The sequence below is a fragment of the Erpetoichthys calabaricus genome, chromosome 4 (genome assembly GCF_900747795.2).
Source record: "Erpetoichthys calabaricus chromosome 4, fErpCal1.3, whole genome shotgun sequence".
Lineage (NCBI taxonomy): Eukaryota > Metazoa > Chordata > Cladistia > Polypteriformes > Polypteridae > Erpetoichthys > Erpetoichthys calabaricus.
In genome coordinates this window covers 213,841,585-213,863,117 of record NC_041397.2, presented here as the reverse complement: position 1 = coordinate 213,863,117, position 21,533 = coordinate 213,841,585, and the positions used below count along the sequence as shown (strand labels likewise).

The window sequence follows — 21,533 nt, the reverse complement described above, 5'->3', positions numbered from 1 at the left end:
AAATAATCGCCACACTCGTGGCTTAGCGAGGGGGCGTGATGTGTGTGGCAGATCGGTTCCCGGGGAATTTGTGATTCGGGCGAACCTCGTTTAAGTGCACAGGTGAGGAGTCGTCCGCATCCGTAATTGTTCCTGGGAGCTACTGATTGCCACAGCTGATCCACGTCCCCATAATATATAGAAGCGCGAGATGGCTAGTAAGGGGGAAAAAGAAGAAAAGAAAGAGACGGAGGTTGCAGGGAAGAAGGGGGCAGGAAGCAGGGAGAGGATAGCCGGTACGAGAGAGAGAGAGAGAGAGAGAGGAGCGAGAGCAGGGTCAAAGGAGCAAAGACAGGCAGCTGGGAGGTGAGCCCCTGCAGAGGAGTGTTTGGCCGACACTCGGTGGGACTGAAGAAAGTGGTCGCTCCAGCTGAACGATAACAGAGCTGGAGTGACCGGTATTGAAGACGACTGTATGTCGAAAGGCAGCGGCAGTCGTGGAGGCTTTGGACTGGTTTAGCCCCAGCGTGAGCGCCCTGGCCGCTGGAGAAAGAACCCAAGTCTCTGTCCGGATGGACCCCGACATAGCCAGGGATCGGAGGGCTACAGGACCAGTGTGGAAGGCAGCTGCACTTGCAGGTGGGGCGACTCCCCTATTGCGAAGCCAGATGGGAGAAGCAGGGGAGCCGCCAGGTAGAAAGAAGAAGGCACAGTGCTTTGTATTTTAAGAGACTGCTTCCAGCCATTGTTTTAACCTCGTTGTTTTTAAAAGATTTTTTTCTATTGGATTTTAATCTCCACCTTTCACCCATTTTAATGGATTATTTATTTGAAGACTTTTGAATACACTGCACTATTTATTTGGACACTGTTTTGATTTTTGTTGTTTTTAATAAAAGCACTTTTTGCACCATCCCCTTGCTTTGTTGTGCCTCACTGCCAAGCTCATCGGTGACATTACTGACAGTGTCGGGTTCAGGGCTCCCGGAAGGACGATGGGAGCGCAGAGCGAACCCACATCGTCACAGTTGCTGCACCCACCACACGACAAAACAGCTCAGGATCTTGGTTGGCAACCCCCCAGGCAGACACCCAGTCCAGTCCCACCCTTGGGAAATGGGCCTCTATCTGAAACAGCCAAGTGTTACATGGCTGTTCCCTTGTCCTGGTCTAGCCACACGGGTCCTCAACAATGAGGATCCTGTGACCTGGATCACCCTCGGGGAATCGCACCACATGGCCATAATACTGTTACTGACGCTCCCTCACAATGCAGGTAATGTGCCTCATCCAGGACTCTGTGAGTAACTGCTCATTACACACAAAATAACCCAAGGATTCTCTGAAGAGACACAGTACCAAAGGAGTCCAATGTTCACATCCATGTCTCGCAACTACATAGCAAGACAGGAATCTTAGCAAGTTTATCATTTTAAATTTCCATAATGTAGTTGTATTATTTTTATTATAATAGTACACTTTCCTTGCTCTACATGATGCCTGTTTCAAGTTGCATGTTACCTTCTAGTTTAACTTACTTGCTAATAAACACAGTCCAGCCCTGTATGAAATACAAACATGTAAGCTTATGTAAAAGAAAGTCACATAAGGAACAGTGCTACTGGAATAACAGAAAACATTATTTCTAGTTAAATTCTAACATCTTCTTTCTGTTTTAACAATTTTATGAGATCTTCTCATTATCAATTACCTGTCTTTACAGTCTGCCATCCTAATGAAAAGGGGCTTCGAGCCTGTAAATTGTAGGCACTGATTGGACTGTGATTATCCACTCCACGACTCCAGGATAACGTAGCAGTGGTATCAGTAATTTCCTCAACTATCACAATCCCAGGTGGCCCTGGAGGACCTAGAAGTTAAATATAAAAAAAAGTTACTGTTGTAGACAGACAACAATATGTCCTATTGTTTTTTGTACTGTCAGATATAAGGCCAAATTGCAAATTAAAACTAATCAGTGATGGCATCATATTAGAACTTGGCATACATACTTTTCACTACAAAAGCAAAATGGTGAACAAGAAAATACGATAGTTGAATTTGCTTCTCATGAAGCAAGAGCAGCCAGTTAATGTACATGCATTTGGAAAAAGATGGAAACCAAGTGAAACAGCAGAAGAATTCTGTTTAAGCTCAGAAGAAGAAGAAAGTTTTTTTTTTTTTTTAAATGTGAACTTAAGAGCTTTTTCTCAGCTGTTACATTGAGAATAGCAAAAGAACAGTGTCTTTTAAACTGGCAATAATATTCCATTTATATGGAGTCTTTCATCCCCACAGGGATTCCAGAGCACTTTCCACAGAATAAAGAGTCACTTCTGCATCGGCTGTGACTGCAGAGCTACTTTGAACAGGAACTTGGGTTTCAGATCTTTCCAAAAAGAGGTCAGGTAATTTGTTCTAGGTCAATCAATGTGCCAGTGCGCAAGAAGAGATATGAACTCAGGGCTCCTTGAATCATGATCCTTCTTTTGACCACTGAACTGACTCCTTACAAAACAAGGACCACTTCTTTTAGTATCTAAAACCAACATTTTTAAAAGTTATTGATATGAAAACATGTTTGCAGCCTGTTGTTTTTAAATGAAACCCAGTCAACTCTCATTTTTAAAACTGTAATCAAACCTATATTACCATTTTTGACCCGGTCATTGTGCAGCTCTTTGGTAGTACTTACTTAAAGGTTTTATTGAGTACTAAAGATTTAATTGAATATTGAAATTAATATCAGATTGTGGGAAAGAAGGCTTTTGGAGGTCTGCTGTTTTTTTTTAGAATTTCATTTTAACAAAGGTTTCCTCATTTATGGTTATTTAAGGGATTTGTTGCACTGTCCTGTTTCTAACTATTTCTCATTCAGAGGTGCCCTTTTTGTAACCATTAAATAAGGTCTGTCTCCACCAATAATCGTTTAGGTTTTGAAAAAATGTGGTTACTGTTTCATCTTAAGGGATATGAGAAATGAAATGGACCTGAAATTATGTTAATTTCTTCTATGCTAATCATTTTGGCCAAAGTGAAAATTGTCATTTGAATGAAAAGGACATCTTATTGCAGCTGAAATGATTATTGATTATTGTTTAAGGGTGTTGGGACTTATCAGTTCAAACATTTAAATGAGAAGACTGGAAACAATTTATTCTAATCAGTATAGTCCATATAAAATGGGGGAATATGTGTATATTTTTAAAAGAAGTGTTCAAGATGTGTTTCAACTCTGCATTATACATTGTGACATGTCAGTCAGTGTCTTACACCCCAAAGACAAGGCTGGGTCTCAGTACTTTAGCAAAACCAGCTTTATTCAATCAAAACAGGAACAACAAGGTTATTTATTGTAGCGGGATCTACCATTTTACTATACACAGACACAGAAAACAGGCAGGGTCAGGGCCAGGTCAGTGGCCAAGTTATAATGTTCCCTGCATCACCCATCATGCAACCGGTGCTTTGCGTGTGGCAGCTGTCAGCTTGTAGTTGTTTCTGTGGCACTTTGAATCTGCGGTTGCCTCGGCGAAGGACAAGCAACCCTCAACAGATGCAGCAATCACGATTCTGAATGTCGTCCCATTGGAGAAGGTCTCAAAAGAGGCAATCGTGCTTCTGCATATTTTCCCTTTGGGGAGGGTCTCAAAGAGTTCAGAAGTCTTACAACATTAAAAATACACTTAAATAACAGTCAAAGGAACAAGTCCTGAATATAACATAATGATGTCACACGCGTGTGCATAGGGGACAGCTTAAGGTCTCTAATGTTGGAAATTCAGTGACGCAGACCAGAAAATTGATGGCTATACCACTGCTGACATCACATGTGGTGTACGGCCACCTGGACCCATCTCTTCCTGCCAGAAGAACCTAAAACCAGAGAATCTGCCATCTTGATTTGATATCTGAAAATGCATTCTCACAATTACTGTGAGAATTATTTCACAATTATTGTTTTGTCAACAATTATACGGGGTTCAGCATTTGGTGTCCCAACTCTTTATGATGTTTTTTGTCTTTTGTTACAATGGTTATATTTACTGTACTCCAATCCATTTCAACAATGACAAGGCAGATTATTTAGAATGGATATGGTCATTTTAAGGTATAACCACATATCATGTGTTTTATAAAGAGTCATGCAAAATGTAAACTGCACTTCTCTGAGTAAGCAAAGACCTAAAATGAACAGATAGTACATGAACATTCCCGAGATGGTCCAATTCCTTTTGAATAATATTGGTATTATTAAATTTACTCTAGCAGTCTGCCAAAGATTTTATCCTATCCCAAGTCCGTATTACGATACTATCTGCTTTCAGCTTTGTCTGCCTTTCTGTAGTTTTTGATTTGAACTTTCTAGTTCACAGTAGGTATAATAAGAGTGTAAAATACCTGGTGGTAATCAGAGGTCACGTTGGTGCTCCAGTGTTGGCAAAACAATGAAATGTTAGTCTTGTATCATGGAATATACAATAAATTATCTAAACAGAATACTACAGTCTCCCTTGGATATGTATATCTTAAGTATACAGACTGTATGACATATCGATACATAATCTGCAAAGGACAGCACATCGTCTTGTACTTGTATACATCATCACACAGAACTGCCACTTTTCATGATACATATACACATAGGCACTGTGTATATGTGGCATATTTGAATCACATAACGGTAACTTCTACCTAACAACACAGCCACAGAAAAACAAAAACGAGACCGCATGGATAAAAAGAAACAAAAACGAGACCGCATGGATGCGCCCAAACAACACAACCTGTAAACTAAACTTGCTCTAATCCACTGTGCCAGCAGTCAGTGTGGCATATTTGAATCACATAACGGTAATTCAGTATTAAAAGTAAGAGTTGTACCTAACGACACAGCCACAGAGAAACAAAAACGAGACTGCATGGATAAAAACAATAAATGGAGGCTCCTACAATGCGCCTCTGAAACAGCAGAAGCAAAGGAGTCATGGCTCCAAAAACAAAGAGCTCAACGATCAGAAATACAAAACCGAGCCCGTATGGCTAAAAACAATGAACGAAGGTGCCTATTAATATATGCACGGACGGCGGACGCAGGACGCACCGAGGCGCATGCGCCAGAGCGCCTCAGCACTCCAGAGTCAAACCCAGCGGCTTCCCAGAGTCTGATTAACTATTTTGGATTTACCATTTTATGAATGTTTTGTTTCCAATTTATTTCATTTAAACCTTTCCACTCTGATATTGTTTGTATTTATAAGTGCAACAACTCAAAGACATTTTGGACTTAAATGATGTAACAATTAAAATTCAATTTTTGTTTTAATAAATTGATTAAGTTTAGTACAAATACATGTATTTAATTCAATGGAAACTTTACCAGGACGCTCCCACCCTCCATCATTTGTCATTCCTCCAAAATCGGAGGGAATAGAAACTGATTGCCATTCTTGCATTTGCGATTCTTTACAGAATCGGGTTTTACTGGTTGCACAATAATAAACAGTAACACCATAATCAAGGTGCCTATCAAGACTGATTACTTCCCATAGTTACGAGATGAGGTAACCATTGGAACATGATGCAGTGTGAATGCTAGTTTAACTCATGGTAACACAATTGCCATCACACCCTTCATCATCACAGGGGAGATAAAGGCAAGCAGCAATGCTTGTGTGAGGTTTCTATTTATTCTTTTCCTTTGGAAGTCTCCTTCCTTCTTGAATCCTCCCAAAGCTTGTCCAAGGATTCACTCCTCTTCCTTATCATACAGGCTACTACCCTTCAAACACTGAGCCTTACCCACCCTGTGAGTAGTTTGTAGACAGTTGCCTTCCCACCTTGCCTATGATGAGTTTTCTTGTAAACCCAGTAATGAGAACTGAAAACACCATAGTGTGTCTTCATAATTGAACTTCAAGATCCCTGATATAATGGACTTCCTCTGTTTTTCGCATCTAGGATATATCATTGTGGGAAGTGGATTTTCTTATAAAGCAATAATTGTATTTTTAGGTGTTCTTGTAAAATATATAGAGTACTTAGCAAACAATAAATAAAAATCCTCTGCTTGTTTTATTATAAATCACAACGACATCAGCTTTATCTGAAAAAGAGCTTAATATATAGCAGTGCCAATAATGAACTTAATCCCCCAATGTGCTACAAGAAAATACTACTATTTTTAAGTGTTCATTTAATGAAATTGTCACTTTGAACAGAAAAAGGAAAAAAAAAACATAGATGACAGCAAAACATTAGGGGATCTTTGAACACACAGGAATCCTCATAAAAAGGATTAACTTAGAGCTGTCAGGACTGTCTGTAAAGGAATTTTGCTTTGGCTGATTTGTGTGGAGTGCTGAAATATTCAAGTGATGCTTTAAGCAAAGAGCTATTAGAGTGTCTATGATAATTCAAGAGAATTTAATTGATAATGGGAAACTGAAAGTGCAATCAATTACATTTTTACTAAGAAAATGTGTTTGGATTAGCTGTTGTATCCTTTGGAAAAATGAGGGAAACAAAAATAGATTGCAAGGATGATGACATGTAAATTAACTGCTGCTTTGTTTTCTTTTTGAGCTATAGCTACATGTTATATTGTCTCAATGACTAGCCCCTGAGGATATGTATACTATTTATATTATTGGATGATTGGCTTATTTAGTAATATGTGTAATTGCTTTTCATAACTGCAAATTCTATTATAACGCCAGAATTAGCAAACCAGCATATTATACCCACAATAAAACTACTCACACATTCAAATCCTTATTAGTAAGATGTGTTCCTTGTGAATCTCTCAAATCATATAGGTTAAATTATTAGTGTCCTGCAGACAATGCCTTATTCATGCAAACCACTGATCAGGTCATGCACTGGTACAGCGCGTTGCCGCACCCACCACATAAAGAAACAGCTCAGGACAGGATCCTGGCTGGCAACCCCCCAGGCAGACACCCGACGGAAATGACCACAGCCAGGTGTTATGTGGGTGTCCCCTTGGCCTGGTCCAGCCACACAGGTCCTCAACAATGAGGATCCTGTGAGCCGAATCACCCTCAGGGAATCACGCCATATGGCCATAGTGTAATAACTGATCTTCACAATGCAGGTAATGTGCCTCATTTGGGACTCCATGAGCAACTGCTTGTTTGACAAAAAGTCAAACCAGTGGTACCCAAGGATTCTCCGAACAGACACAGTACCAAAGGAGTCCAGTCTTTGTTTCAGGTCACTGGATAGTTTCCATGTCTCACAACCATATAGCAAGACACGAAGCACCAGGACTCTAAAGACTTGGACCTTCGTCCTTTTGCATAGGTATTGGGTGCACCACACACCCCTTTTCCAACAAACCCATGACCACCCATGCTCTCCCAATCAGTCTACTGACTTCATAGGAAGAGTCACTAGAGACATGAATGTCACTGCCGAAATAAGTAAACTTTTCGACAAGGTCAACACTCACTCCGCAGACAGACGCACTGCTGATGGCTGTGTCTAAGAGGTCATTATAGGCCTGGATCTTGTTTTTTATCCAGGACACTGTATTGTGGCAGGCCGGGACGCCTCTGCGTACTATATTCACGGGGAGCAGCCCTGGACACTGCAATATCTCTCCCTTAATGCTAGTTGGCCGCCCCCCTGGGGTGGAGCAGTGCCTCGGTTTCCCGCAGGGCTCCCTGGGAGTAGGAGTTGGGTGCAACCCTGTTGGGTCCCGCAGGCACCGCTAGGGGGTGCTGTGTTTGGGACTCCTGAGCCCCCATGGGCAGCATATTCATCATACCCGGAAGTGCAGCCGGAACTCGGTTATCAAGCACCTGGAGCACTTCTGGGTGAACTATAAAAGGAGCCAGAGTCAGGTGGAGGAGGACAAGGTTGCCTGGGAGGAGTGGTGGTGCCAGTGAGAAAGAGAAAGAAGAAGAAGAAGAAGAAGAGTGCTTGGTGTGCTTTATTTGGGACTGTGTTGTGTCTGTGGGTATGAGGAAGGCGTAGTCCACAGACGAAGAAAATAAAAAGTATTTCTTTTATTTTACACGTGCCTTCCATGTCCAATCTGTGTCGGGTCAGGCGCTATATAGCGTCTTCTTACTATATATATATATATTATTAAATGAGTATTATTTTTTTATATATAAATATGTATATATATATATATATATATATATATATATATATATCCATCCATCCATTAACCAACCCGATGAATCTGAACACAGGGGTCTGCTGGAGCCAATCCCAGCCAACACAGGGCACAAGGCAGGAACCAATCCCGGGCAGGGTGCCAACTCACCGCAGGACACACACAACCACACCCACACACCAAGCACACACTAGGTCCAATTTAGAATCGCCAATCCACCGAACCTGCATGTCTTTGGACTGTGGGAGGAAACCGGAGTGCCCGGAGGAAACCCATGCAGACACGGGGAGAACATGCAAACTCCATGCAGGGAGGTCCCGGGAAGCGAACCCAGGTCCCCAGGTCTCCCAACTGCGAGGCAGCAGAGCTACCCACTGCGCCACCGTGCCGCCCACTGTATATATATATACATACAGAACATTTCAAATTAGAATCCTCTTAATTAGACACAGATGAATCTCTCACACAGTTAACAGTGTTAACTGATTGTAGTACTATTTCTACTTGAAATAATTGCATGTTTTCATTTAATGCCCTTGGTTAAACATTTTTTCCATAGAATCATATGTGTCCCAAGATAAAATATATATTAGAACAAATTTATTAAAAATGTTAATCTCAAAGTCCATGCTTCCATGTACATGCTGAAAAAAGTGAGTAATTCACCTTGTTAGAGTTTCCTTATAGACCATAGTTGGTGTACCATTACTGTTTCTAGGTGTAATGTGCATATAAGTATCAACAAGTCACTTACAAAACACAAAACTAATCAAACATTTATTGAACTTAACATGCAATTGATCATACAATAACTATATTCAATTTTTGATTAACCAATGTTAAGGAAGAATAGATAGGGAGAATTGCTTTATTTATTTTAGATATGTGACTTTAAATATTATGCAGCTGGCGCAATATTATGAATTTCTTTGGTCAGACATATGAATAAACTCTGAAGAGTTAGAATCTGTTAATCAAAAGAAAAGCATTTGCCATCCCATTACATTATATTTTTTGTTCAGGCCATCAAAATCAAATTCAAGACAGCTAGTGTACAATTAGATAAAAAGCATACTGTACTTAATAAATTAAAAAGAGAGCTTAATGTCTTAGAGGATACACTGTCATATGAAAATCTGTTACTGAATATTTATGCATGTATTAAAAATGATGGATACCAAATCAAACTATGATTACTTATAAATAATTAAAAATATTCAGATATTTTTGGAAATTGTTCCACTATAACATGCTGAGCCATTTAAACTACTTTTTTATATAAGAAACCTTCTCCTAACATTTCCTGCGTGGCCCTCCATTACTTGATATAAATCATACAATTTAAATAATCAAATTATTAAGCTTAAAAGCATAACTGAGATCCTCGTCCTTTGGCTTTTGCTTGGAATTCCAACAGCACTCCTTCCTCCCCAAAAAGATATTTTTTTCAGAATGCACAATGAAACAAGATACAAAAGAATATGCTACCATCTAGAAGATTAAAATCTAAAAAAGCAACAGTTCTTCCCTCAGCATAAAAAAATCTGTGCATATTCAAAATGAAGAAATGCAGTAGCTATTTATTTATAGTTTTTAACACTTACAGTACGTCTGTATAGTTTATATTATGCCCAAGCAATCATTAATGATATAATCTCAATTCTTATTATTCCCACATTATGTATTATAGATAATCCAGATGTTATATGTTTAAGATCAAATACTAAAGAAGAGTTGGTGGTATAGAACCAAATACACACTTAAATGGACAGTTACATGTAAAATCTGGCCTTAGGACATTACTGAGATATTCATAAAAAGGGAAGCATTATCAAGTCATTGACATTGCAGTGAAGCAGGCTCTCCAAATCTCAAATCTTGAATCTTTGTCCTCTTTATCTGACTGTTGGTACACAGGTGATAACCTGAAGTTAAGTTTATTTAACCCTAAATTGAACAAAACCTTTACCAAAAAAATTAAACAAACCATGGTTCATGATCAGACACAAATTAATTTGATGAAAGCATGTAAATTAAATATTCTAGAAAAGTGTGTTTTGAATAATTCATTTGCAGAGGGAGCCTTCTTGAGTGAAATAAAGTAAATGAATTTACAGATTCTGTCTGCTGCTAAGTATGGTAATTTAACCGCAAGTGGAAGAATGAAGTCCATGTAACTATCAAACAAGGGTTTATTATGGTTTAAAGTAAACTGACAAGAAAATATTTAACACACTTTGTTTATATTTTTCACATACAATATCTTATGAAAAACTAAGATGCCTTTTTTTCATATACGTATAGCTGCCAAAGATACAGTTCAAAACCACTTAGTAAACCAAAATGATCACAGAGAACAGAATTGTGACCCCAAAATACAATATATATTCCATTTGGCACATCATGTGGTATAAGGTGAGTTTCCCACGCTTTTAAAATTTCATTTTGTGGGTCTAGTGAAGTGGTGAACATCTTTTTTAAAGCAAAGAAGAAGTCTAAATTCCAGACCACCAGATGAGCTCACTGTTACTCTTCCTGAAGGGAATCCTTATGCCTTATTAAGACTAGAGGTAAAAGCTTTAGATGATTATATCAATGAGAATCTATCAAATGGATTTGTTAGAGTACCTACTAATACTGTTGGGGTGGGGTTCTTTTTGTCAAAATGAAAGATGGCTCATTGTAGATGATAGAGAATTGAATAAGACCACTGTGAAAAATAACTTCCTTCTACTGATCTCCTTCCTATTATATCAAGTAAATGGATCTACTGTATTCATCAAACTTGATCTCAGAAGTGCTAAGTGATAATTTAACCAGAATCAAAGTGGGTGATGAGTTGAAAGCAGCTTTTAATACTACATCTTGATATTGTGATTATCTTGTAAGGCCTCAGAAAATACACCTCCCTTTTTCCAATTATTGGTAAATGATACACTTCAAAACTTACTGGGGGTTTATGACTTTGTATGTTTTGATATAGTGTATTTTATTGGAGGCTTGAGTTTTGGGTTATATTGCTATTATTTTAAGTTTTTCTCAAAACTTTTAGGAACAAGTGAAAAGAGCAAGGAGGATATTGACCTTCAATTAAACTATCAAATTGTGGATTAACTCAACAGTTGAGGATCATTAGTTCTTTTGGCTCCTTTTTGGGGCTTTTTTTAGTATCTGTATCTTGGCACACTGCGAAATGTCCTCCTTTCCAGGCATTAACACATGGGTTGATTTTCAAATGCTAATTCATTTAATTCCTGACACAGTACAAAGGAACTTAAACCTTTCATAGAAAATCCAGACCATTTTTTAAAACAATATAAAATTAGGACTAGATCTGAATGTATATTTTTAATAAATATGACTTTATTCTTTGACACTCCCCAAAATAAATTCTGGTAGTGCTCAAGCCACGTCTCAGACATTTACTGCAAAAGATGTGATCTGTCTAACGGTCAAATCCAAATTTTGTATAAAGTTGAGTTTTTTTTTGTTCATTGCTCAATGATGAACATACAGCAAATTATGGTTATGGTACTAATTTAAAAACAAAATCCTCAAAAAATGATGCTTGTCAAAGAATTGTAAATCAAACTACTATGGCAACAGCATTATTAAAATGAGGTCCTGCACACTATTGAGGAGAGTCAACTCAACATATGTTTATTTTAACCATCTAAAATGATTGAACCCTACATAAATCTGTCACTGAATTTATAAATACATTTTTAACAACTCAGGAGAAAACATCTGCAAAGAAAAGACCTGCAGATGGCACGCCTCCTGAAAATCAATTCACTGTGATTGCTGAGGAAGTGCTTTGTGTTTTATCTCACACTGGGGTTAAGTTGCATTATTTTCTTGCTGTGTTGTTATTAAGCCGAAGGTATTGTTTTTACTTGAATGCTTATTCAATGACTAGCACAGCATGCAAAAAGCGATGAAATCATTCTAAAGGTTTTTTTGTTTGTTTATTTGTTTAGCTGTTCAGAAAAATGAACATCATAGTGCAGTGGCTACAACTGAACTGCTTTCTCACAGATCCTGGTGTCAAATCCTGAGCCAGGCAGTATCTGTGAGAAGTTTCACTTCTTTCAAAGTCCACTTCCAACTCATACTTCAAACACATGTATTAGTGAGGGTAGACAAATGTGTTACTCCTATGTACAGTCCGGTGTCCAAAGCTGCCAGAACAAGCTTTAAACCTCCCTCTGGGACCCTATACTGGAGTTATCAAGTACTGAAAAATAAATGAATCACCTAATGAATCATTATAAAAATATTACTTACCCACCATTCATTCATACATTTTTTAACCCAATTAGTCCAAATTAGAGTGACCAGACACCAACGTCTGTCCTAAAAGAACTAAGAACAGGACAGGAACCAACCCTGAACAGGGCACAGTCATTCTTACACATAATGTAAATTCACTTAGACTGGATTAACTTCAGTTGGCCAAAATGGGACATAGGTAGCTCAGTGTGCGTCTAATTATATTATTCAAATACAGTATGTACTATGATTAAATATATGCTGAGTCTACAGAGGTGTGTGAATGATGTGAATGTTTGAATAACTGTATTCTGTGGAAATAGGCCCTTACTGGAAAACGTGTTCAGTAAAGGGTTACACGAATGGGAATGTTGCCATCTAACACTATTACACAACCAACAAAGCTGTCAATCTCCTGAAATAAACAATATTAACAGTGTACTTTATGGGATGGTTCCTTTATGTCAAACAACCTATTTTCTAAAAATAAACTTGGCCCGACTCTGCATGTAATGCTGGCTTAACAGTGTATTCCTAGCAGCTTTACAGTTATTAATTGCTTACATACAGTAATGGCTCCAGCTGTCCCACAAATCTGCCCAGGATAAGTGAATTAAGAAAATAGATTGATGGATGGATGTTAGGCTTGTTTCTAGTACTTACATCAGTTTTCTTTGCTATTTAAAGTGAATTAGGATTGAATTTTATACAGATAGTTCAAAATACTTGTGAATGGAAGGCAAGTATTAAATGTTTTTATGGTCAGGATATAGCATTAACACTGAAACATTGTGCTATACAAAGCTCTAAATTAAAAATGAATGGTTAACTGGGCACTCCTTTGAAAATACTTAGTTCTTATTTGGCATTGCGGACCTCTTCCACACTAATTTTAGGCTCCTGTTTGGAGTTCAGCATATTATTTCTGTTGTGCTCATACCCAGAAAGTGCATGGACACTTGGGATCTCTAGAGTGAGCCACTTAACTCACAACCCTGGGACTTTTAGTGGAGCCAAGAACCCCAGAGGTAGTCTTATCGGAAGTGGTCCCGAGATCTGACTAGAAAAGTCCTATCCCACCAGTATCTCTTTTAGCGTGGAGTCGGGAGGAGTGTTAATTTTTGGGAGAAAGGAGAGGACATAGAGTAGAGGAAAGAATGGTGAGGAAGGTAAGAAGAGAATGTATTGGTATTGAGACAGAAGGTATGCCAATCAGCACCCTTACATACATAGCAGACAGAGCCTATAACTCTATCAGTAGGGCTATTATTTTACTCATTTTTTGCTGCACATTGTTAAACTCCTTTAGTAGTAATCACATCTTATTTGTAACTTTTTGCCTCTTTTTGATTCAGTGGTAGTATAAAGTATTCAATATGAATTCTGAATTCCATACTGATTGTTTGGTTAAATAAAAAAAAAACAAGTTTCATTTACCATTTTACTAAAGAGAACAGATTTGATCCTTCACAGCTAACTGAGTTTATGCTCGATATTCATTCTGGATTAGACCTCTTTTTTGTGATTGTTAAAGGTTGCTGATAAGAGTATGCTCATGTGAGACCATTCCATCAAAAGCAAATTCACAGTTAAGTACATTGCATAAACTATTATTTTCAATTCACTTGAAAAATTATATTCTCTCCCTATTGTTTTGCTATTTTTGTATTGTTGATAGAAAAACAAAATCTATGGCAACAACTTTTCCAGATCAATTGTCATCAAAGATATACCTGCTGGGCATGAATCAATAGAGAGCAGGGTAATGGCACTTTTGTATTTTTAAAGGCAGAACATGCTGAATTTGTTTTTAATTTTTTGGCCTAGAGCTCAGATATTATTATATCAAAACAAAACAACTAATTACATGCAGTGTAAGGAAAATATGTACAGTATTTTACCTGTTTTTTGTTATTAAACATTAATTTTATTCACATAGCACATTTTAACCAAATTCCTCACCTCTTACAAGCAGCTCAGCCTCTGATGACAAGATATCGGCAATGGTTTGGACCCGACAGCCATATTTCCCAGCATGTTTCAGAAGTATGTTTCTGATCATTAGATCTGCAGATGATGCCTGCTGCAAGACAAATAAAATATGGAAAAGACAACGATTGTGAAACTGTCCATATCCGGGCATCCAATGTAATACACCCCCTTCAAAACTACAGCAGTTATATTACATTCATAGTAATTCACTATCATTTTTTAATCTAAAAAGGCTTTGAGGTGAATTTGGAGCACAATACATCAACCTTGTAGCTGTTTAGCTAGTTGATAGAAAATTAAATAAATTAATGTGAAAGCCAGCTTATTTCTACCTGTTTGCTGAATTCTTTATGCAATGTACTTATTTAAATCACTGCTTATGGCAAAACTTGTTTCGATTTTCCAACAGACTATCATTTTTATACAGAAATAAAAAATAAAAAAACTAAAACAAAAAAAAAACATGGTTTAAAGTTCTGCCTTATAAGATAAAATCGACGCACACACTACACCTACTGTATGAGAACAATTTTGTTTAAACCTTTTAGACACATATAACAGAGAACTGACAATAAAATAGTTATATCCCAGAGTAGACATAATATACCCTTACTCTTAAAGCTGTAACTAGCTGCTGCAGGGAGATCTTAGGTTAAAGATACTACCAAAGGGTCAGAGTGTAAAGGGGTTCTCACTTCTCTCAATATTTTTCCCATGTGCCAGGAGAATCACGTCCTTTTGCTTGGAAACCCTTTTCCAGCTAAGCAACCATTAGCAATGGATTAATATCATACTTCTACATTTACTATACTATTTTAAATGAACTGGCATTCACAATTCAGGTTGAAAATTTCCATTAAAAAGTCACAGGAAAAGACAAAGCATTTTTGAAAATGAATGTATAATATACTGTAGTTTCATTATAATGAACCCATTACTTGCGATTTAAGATTATAATTATTGATTACATAAAACTTCAGAGTTTATTTAGTAAATGACCTGTATGAAACCGAGGGCTCTCTCTGTGAAGGTTCCTTATAGAAGCCAACACTTTATACCTGTATTTCAGAATTCACAACCAAACACCAGAGGATGCATTTCTCATATCTAGCTATATCATTGAGTCATGAATACTCTTCTGTATGCTTCTGTTTCTTAAATGCATGACGAAATTTCACGTTCATATCCATAAACTAATCATTTGTCACAGATACACAAATGGAGTTACCACTAAACCCTGCTATGAAAAATGTCATAAGTTAATGTGTCCTAAAGTGGTACTTGCTGCCTAAGCTTTAGAGTTTTCTCCTCTCCTGATGGCCTTTCTTTAAGGTAGAAATATAATCTCTATATTGTGAGACTTCTGCACTCTTTTGACACTCTGCCCAATGGGACGACACGCAGAAGCGTGACTGCTGTGTCTCTTGAGGGTTGCTTGTCCGTCGCCGAGGCAACCGCAGATTTGCAGCGCCACAGAAATAACTACAAGCTCACCGCTGCCACTTGCAAAGCGCCAATTGCCCGATGGGTGATGCAGGGAACATTATAACTTGGCCACTGACTGCGCTGTACTGCTTGTGTATTGTAGAATGATAGATCCCGCTTCAGTAAATATATACCCTGCAGTTCCTTTTTCAAGTGGAATAAAGCTATTTTGCTAAAGTACTGAGACTCAGTCTCGTCTTTTGGGTGCAAGACAAGGACTCACATGTCACAGTATAATAAACAATGCTGCCAGATGAATGATAGGTCATCTAAAGATAGATAGATAAAATAATTAGTTTCTTTGTCCCAAGGGGAAAATTAGGCTTTTTATTGAAGCTCAATAATTAATAAATTACATAAATTAATATTATAATAAACAAATACACACCAGAACTACTAGAAAAAAAGAAAACATCTGACTTGGCTAAATATAGAAAGAGAAGTCACCATCACAGTTAGGCATTATAGAAGCATATTGCTGTCTGTATAAAAGAACCCCAGTAATGCTTCTTGACACACTTCTGCTGAATAATTCCTTAGCTAAAAATAATTGACCATAGCTCCAGCTGGACAAAAGTGTGTCCCGTGACTAGTGATGCTACTAGCTGACTATATTACAGCTTAGAAAATTGGCCTTGCTATCACAATTTTAGAATATGTAAAGGATGTCACTACTCGCATTGAAGGAAAGTTTGATCTGCCCTTTCTTATATAGTTCATCTGTGTTATGAGACTAGTCCAGTCTGTCACTGGCGTGGATATCCAAGTACTTGTAGGAGTGTACCACCTCTACATCCACTCCCTGAATAGTGACCTGACATGCAGGCTCTTTGGTGAAGTGAAAATTGATAACCAGTTCATTGATTTTGCTAATGTTAAGTTGCAGACAATTATCTTTGCACCAAGAAACAAAGTTCTTCACCTGACTCCTATAATCTATGTATATCTTGTTATAATTGCCAAAACACAACAAATGTTTAAACTACTTAAAACAGGGAAAACACTTGAAAATTTCAAGTATAAAGCAAAGTAAACAGAAAATAAAATATGCCTTTACTCATTTCCACTGTGGTTGGACTCACAAAACCATACGCTCAAAGTACAAACAAAGCACATCCTCTTCACTTCCTATCTTAACTTGCTATCTTTTGTCATGACCTTACCCTTTCTTCTTCTGCCAACGTATATTTACCCAAAATTTATTCCTGATTCCAGATTCAACTTTAAATTCACTTCTAGATTGATTTCAGACCAAATTCCATGATCTTCTCCAAAATCCATAAAAGTCACTTTTGCTACGCAGACATAATCTATAACAACTTTGTAGTAGGCCCTGGTGTCCTTGCACCTCTCCTAGATGTCCATGGTCTCTCCCCATCTCTCTGTCTCTTCCTTTTTGTGGATCAAGGGTCAGACACCTGTAACATAACTCAGGTTGCCTGCCCTATAATATAACAGGTAAGTATTTCCAACTAACATCCTGCAGGGCAACAGTCTTTTCCTATTCTGTTCTGGTGTTTCTTAGTTTCATTTCTGAAACAAAACACATGATAAGGTCACTCTGCCACTCTTGAAATGTCTCTGTCCTCTCACATTGCTAGGGTGAGTCGTTCTCTCTCTTTCTCTCTCTCTCTCTCATGAAAGTCTTTTGTGAATAATATATAGAAAGTAAATACCTTTTATAATTTACAGTAATGTTCATATCATCATATGGTAAAAACAAGGAAAGGACATTTTAAAAATCATGTTAGTAATTATATAACAATGCCCACATACAAGTAATTAATAGCCTTAAGGGCAAACACTAAATTAATAATATAAATGAACAGTGCAAATGTACATTCTTGAAGTCAGATTACACCCCACCCACTTTTATTAATATTACTGTGTAAGTATATAAATTGATTTTGCCAAGTACAGTTTTATGAGTGACTTTTTAATTTAATAACTTAGCATCTTTTGGTTTCAAAAATAATCCTGGTGATGTTCATTTACCCTCATTAAATATTTGAAGTCATCATTAAAATTGATTGCTTTTTTCTTAAAGAGAAATAGAAGATAAATGCTTGCATGGCTTATATTAGGCTGTTTTTGATTTGTTCTGCTTGCTCCTGAGAATTATTACCCGTTTTGGTATTCAAGAAATGAAGAAGGATAATAATGTCACATGTAATGAAATATTTAAATGTGGTTGGTACTTTGATTTGGCCATTCTAATTAAATTCTATCTGAAAAAAATAAACCACTTTGTTTGGCTTTCTTTAGTTTCGTTAATAAAGAAGACAGCAGCGGGTGCTGACTCAGTACAGAAAATGAGCATAAATAAGCATGAAACATAATGTGATGGTCTTGCTAAAATAATTAAGAAACTTTAAATTATTAATTCTTATTAGAATTCAGTAATTAGTCATTGCTGTTGACTGGTGATTTGTTACATACATTTGCATAAAATGTAGTGGCACTATAAAACAGATCATGCTCACTAAGTCAAGCAGACTGGAAAAATATGAAAGACATCATATATCCATACCCCTAAAAGAAGGTCTATCAGGAATAAAATTATATAATGTACTTTATAATATCAGTGCCACATAAACAGGTGAATGCCAAGATTATTTAGGATATTTTCTTTTACACAGAATTTTCTGTAACAACGCATTTTCCAAATCAGGTTTTATGACTTTAGGTGCTGTGACATTTATGCCTGGATCGGTAAAACGGAGAAAGCATTAGCATGTATAACAATGCTTACTTAAGAGTAACATACTTAAGAATAACATTTAATGAACAAATTAAATGAATCCAAATTTCAAGGGTCACAAACTCTGGATGCTTTCATATTTTAAATATCTCCTTTTTTACATTTATTCCAACTTTATGGCTGCTTATTTGAAATCAAAGCTATCAATAGATCATTAATCCATCATTTCAGAATTTCTGAAAAACTGCCTTAGTTGTTTAGTTTTCAATGTGCTGCATGTTGCTGATAAGACTTTGTTTTTACTTAGACTATCTTCTTCTTCTTCTTTCGGCTGCTCCCGTTAGGGGTTGCCACAGCGGATCATCTTCCTCCATATCTTTTTACTTAGACTATCCAATATACAACAATTAGCCACTGAACTTGAATAAATATACCTGCACTAATTACTCACAACTGGAGATCCACAACTGGCAACCTGATTTCTCCAATACTAATCAATAATGTGTCTCATTGTCAGCTTCCATTATTGTTGATCACATTTTAGATGTTATAATAATCAACATCAGTTTGGCTATAGAAAACAACAAACTGCACAAATTTTGAATTTTATGATGGAAGGATTCTCTTTTTACAGCTCAGCTAACTACGCAGCTCAGGGATTATGTGCTTCCATTAATATATTTGAGGTCATTAAAGTTGTTTGCGTCATGATTTAGTGCATTATAAGCTAAGCCTCATAAATGTCTGGTCAATGGGAAGGTTCTAAACCAATAAATTTTATTTTTGAATGAACACATGGACAGCTTATTTAATCACTTTTGTACGTTAGCCACAGGAACAGATAAGATGGTTAGAAAATGGGTTTATATATATATATATATATATATATATATATATATATATATATATATAAATACATAAACACACTAGCAAATCTTGCTGGTGAAAATTTCGCAAGAATAAGAGTGTTAATGAAATGATGATGAGGTAGAGAAGAACATTACACTTTACAGTAAGAAAGCAGATTATTTTAATAAGTAGTGACTTGTGAGAGGACTCAGTATTACAATAGTCACATTATTAGTATGGGATGTTATTATACAGTAGTCACTGGCAACAGCATGTATATTTACAATGCAAAGTGTAACATGAATAGGTTAACAGAACATATTGGATAAGAAGGGAAATGCAGGGCACATGCAAGTCAGTATGTGTGAAGTGTGGCCATCAGGTAATGTAGTATATAATAATTGTTGGAAAACGCAATTTATTTCATAAATGTTATTGTCAGCAAACATATTCCCCTATGTGTAACTTGCAAGTACCTGTATGTTTAACCTGGGTTTTGATGTAACTCTGGAAAATGTAGTGTACAACTGGCCATGGGTAAAAATAGGGCCCGGCAAATAAACTCCGACGTTATAAAACATTTATTCTTGTGACTTGGTGATAGTCGTACAATATGCAAAATGAATGGGGAATTGCCTATGCCATAATATAAAGGGAATATCTTGTTTTGAGTTGTCAGTGATATGGAATCCCTGTAGTTTTTCCATCGTAATGTTTCTTGCTGTTTGGCAGTGTGCCGCTGCTCTTCAGAAAGGTTGTGTGTGTAATTCATTTTTCGTTCACTGTCTAGGTGCAAGTCTTGGCAACGCTGATCTTCGGATAATGTCGCTCTGTGGTTTTGCCATATGTTGTCTTTGTTGTTCTAAGGCATCTTGCCTGTGCTAGTTGGTCTGGTGTGATGTAGATGTTTCTGGTTCTGTGCGTTGGTGTGAGTATGTAGGCCTGCGAGACTGTTTCTGTTGGTTGCAAGTAGGCTGTATGTGCCTTTTCATTTTATTGGGAGGCTTACGTTGAAGTGAAGGAAAAAGAAGGTGTAAAACGGTAGTGTCATAATACAGTTTCGTTCAGTAACAAAGTATGCACCAAATAAACAGTCAAATTCCACAGTCGATAATTGGCCACATTGAAGAATTGAAGACTTAAAGATAAGCCTAAGACCAAAACTCTGCCAGGAACACGGATTCTTCGCTATTGTTGTGAAGGGATGTAGTAGTTGTGGCAACCGTTTTTTATATCGAGCATGCACGGACACAAGTGAAATAATATAAGAATATATATATTTACAGCATATATATATATATATATATTTACTATCATTTTTAAATCACTAATTGAAATGTGAAGCACAAGTTAAAGACTCTCTCAAAGCAAACACAAGTTATGTAATTTTATGTCTGAATTTATGCAGAATGGGATAATTAGGGCTACAATATGGTAATTAGAATGAGGCTGGGGAGGATAACTTGAAGGAACTGAATCTGAAAAAGCCACCAAGGAAGCTCCAGAAGTACTCTACACTTCATAGAAAAGAAGCAGGAAATATGATGCTCCTGTTTCAGAGACGTTTAGCATTTTGGCACAGAAAGAACATTGGTATAGAAAATGTTTTTTTCACTTGCTTGTTGGCCTTGCTCTATCTAGCAAACACCTCACTGCACATAGGTTCTCTGCAGTACAGTTCATTTGAGGATGTGTAGAGGAGAGTGGAATAATTTCTCCCAAATATTTTTCACACCTGATAATACCAAGAATATGTTTTGGAGAATGGGTTTTGATCCAAGGGAACTATTTGAATGTTTGATGGTGCACATGCAGCTGCTTAAACCAGCTATCCAATGATGCGGAATATAGGATACGACAGAGCTGGATGCCTGATTCTTGTCACGTGAGGGAGGTACGAAGTTAGATGTGTATGGTATCTGTCCTATTACCTTATTCACTTGTTATACCAGAATGCATAGGTAGGTCTCATTATTTCCTGAATCTGACATCTACCTTTGCCCTATCCTACATCAGTCTGAAAGCACCTTGTCTTATTGTAACACTTGGGCACTCCACATCACCTACATCTGATCCCACTGCAATCTTAATCAAGCAGATAGGACC

The 21,533-nt window shown here is 37.1% G+C and overlaps 1 protein-coding gene across 4 annotated transcripts in view; it reads right to left on the bottom strand.

The window, feature by feature from the left end:
* cntn5 (contactin 5) overlaps positions 1–21,533 on the bottom strand; it is a 1,396,083-nt gene that overhangs the window by 124,113 nt on the left and 1,250,437 nt on the right. For all 4 annotated transcript variants that reach the window (XM_051926456.1, XM_028800281.2, XM_051926458.1 and 1 more), the window contains 2 exons: positions 14,363–14,483; positions 1,691–1,849 (listed from right to left, as the gene is read on the bottom strand). In XM_051926456.1, coding sequence (XP_051782416.1) covers positions 1,691–1,849; positions 14,363–14,483 — 280 coding nt within the window. The remainder of the gene's footprint in view (positions 1–1,690; positions 1,850–14,362; positions 14,484–21,533) is intronic.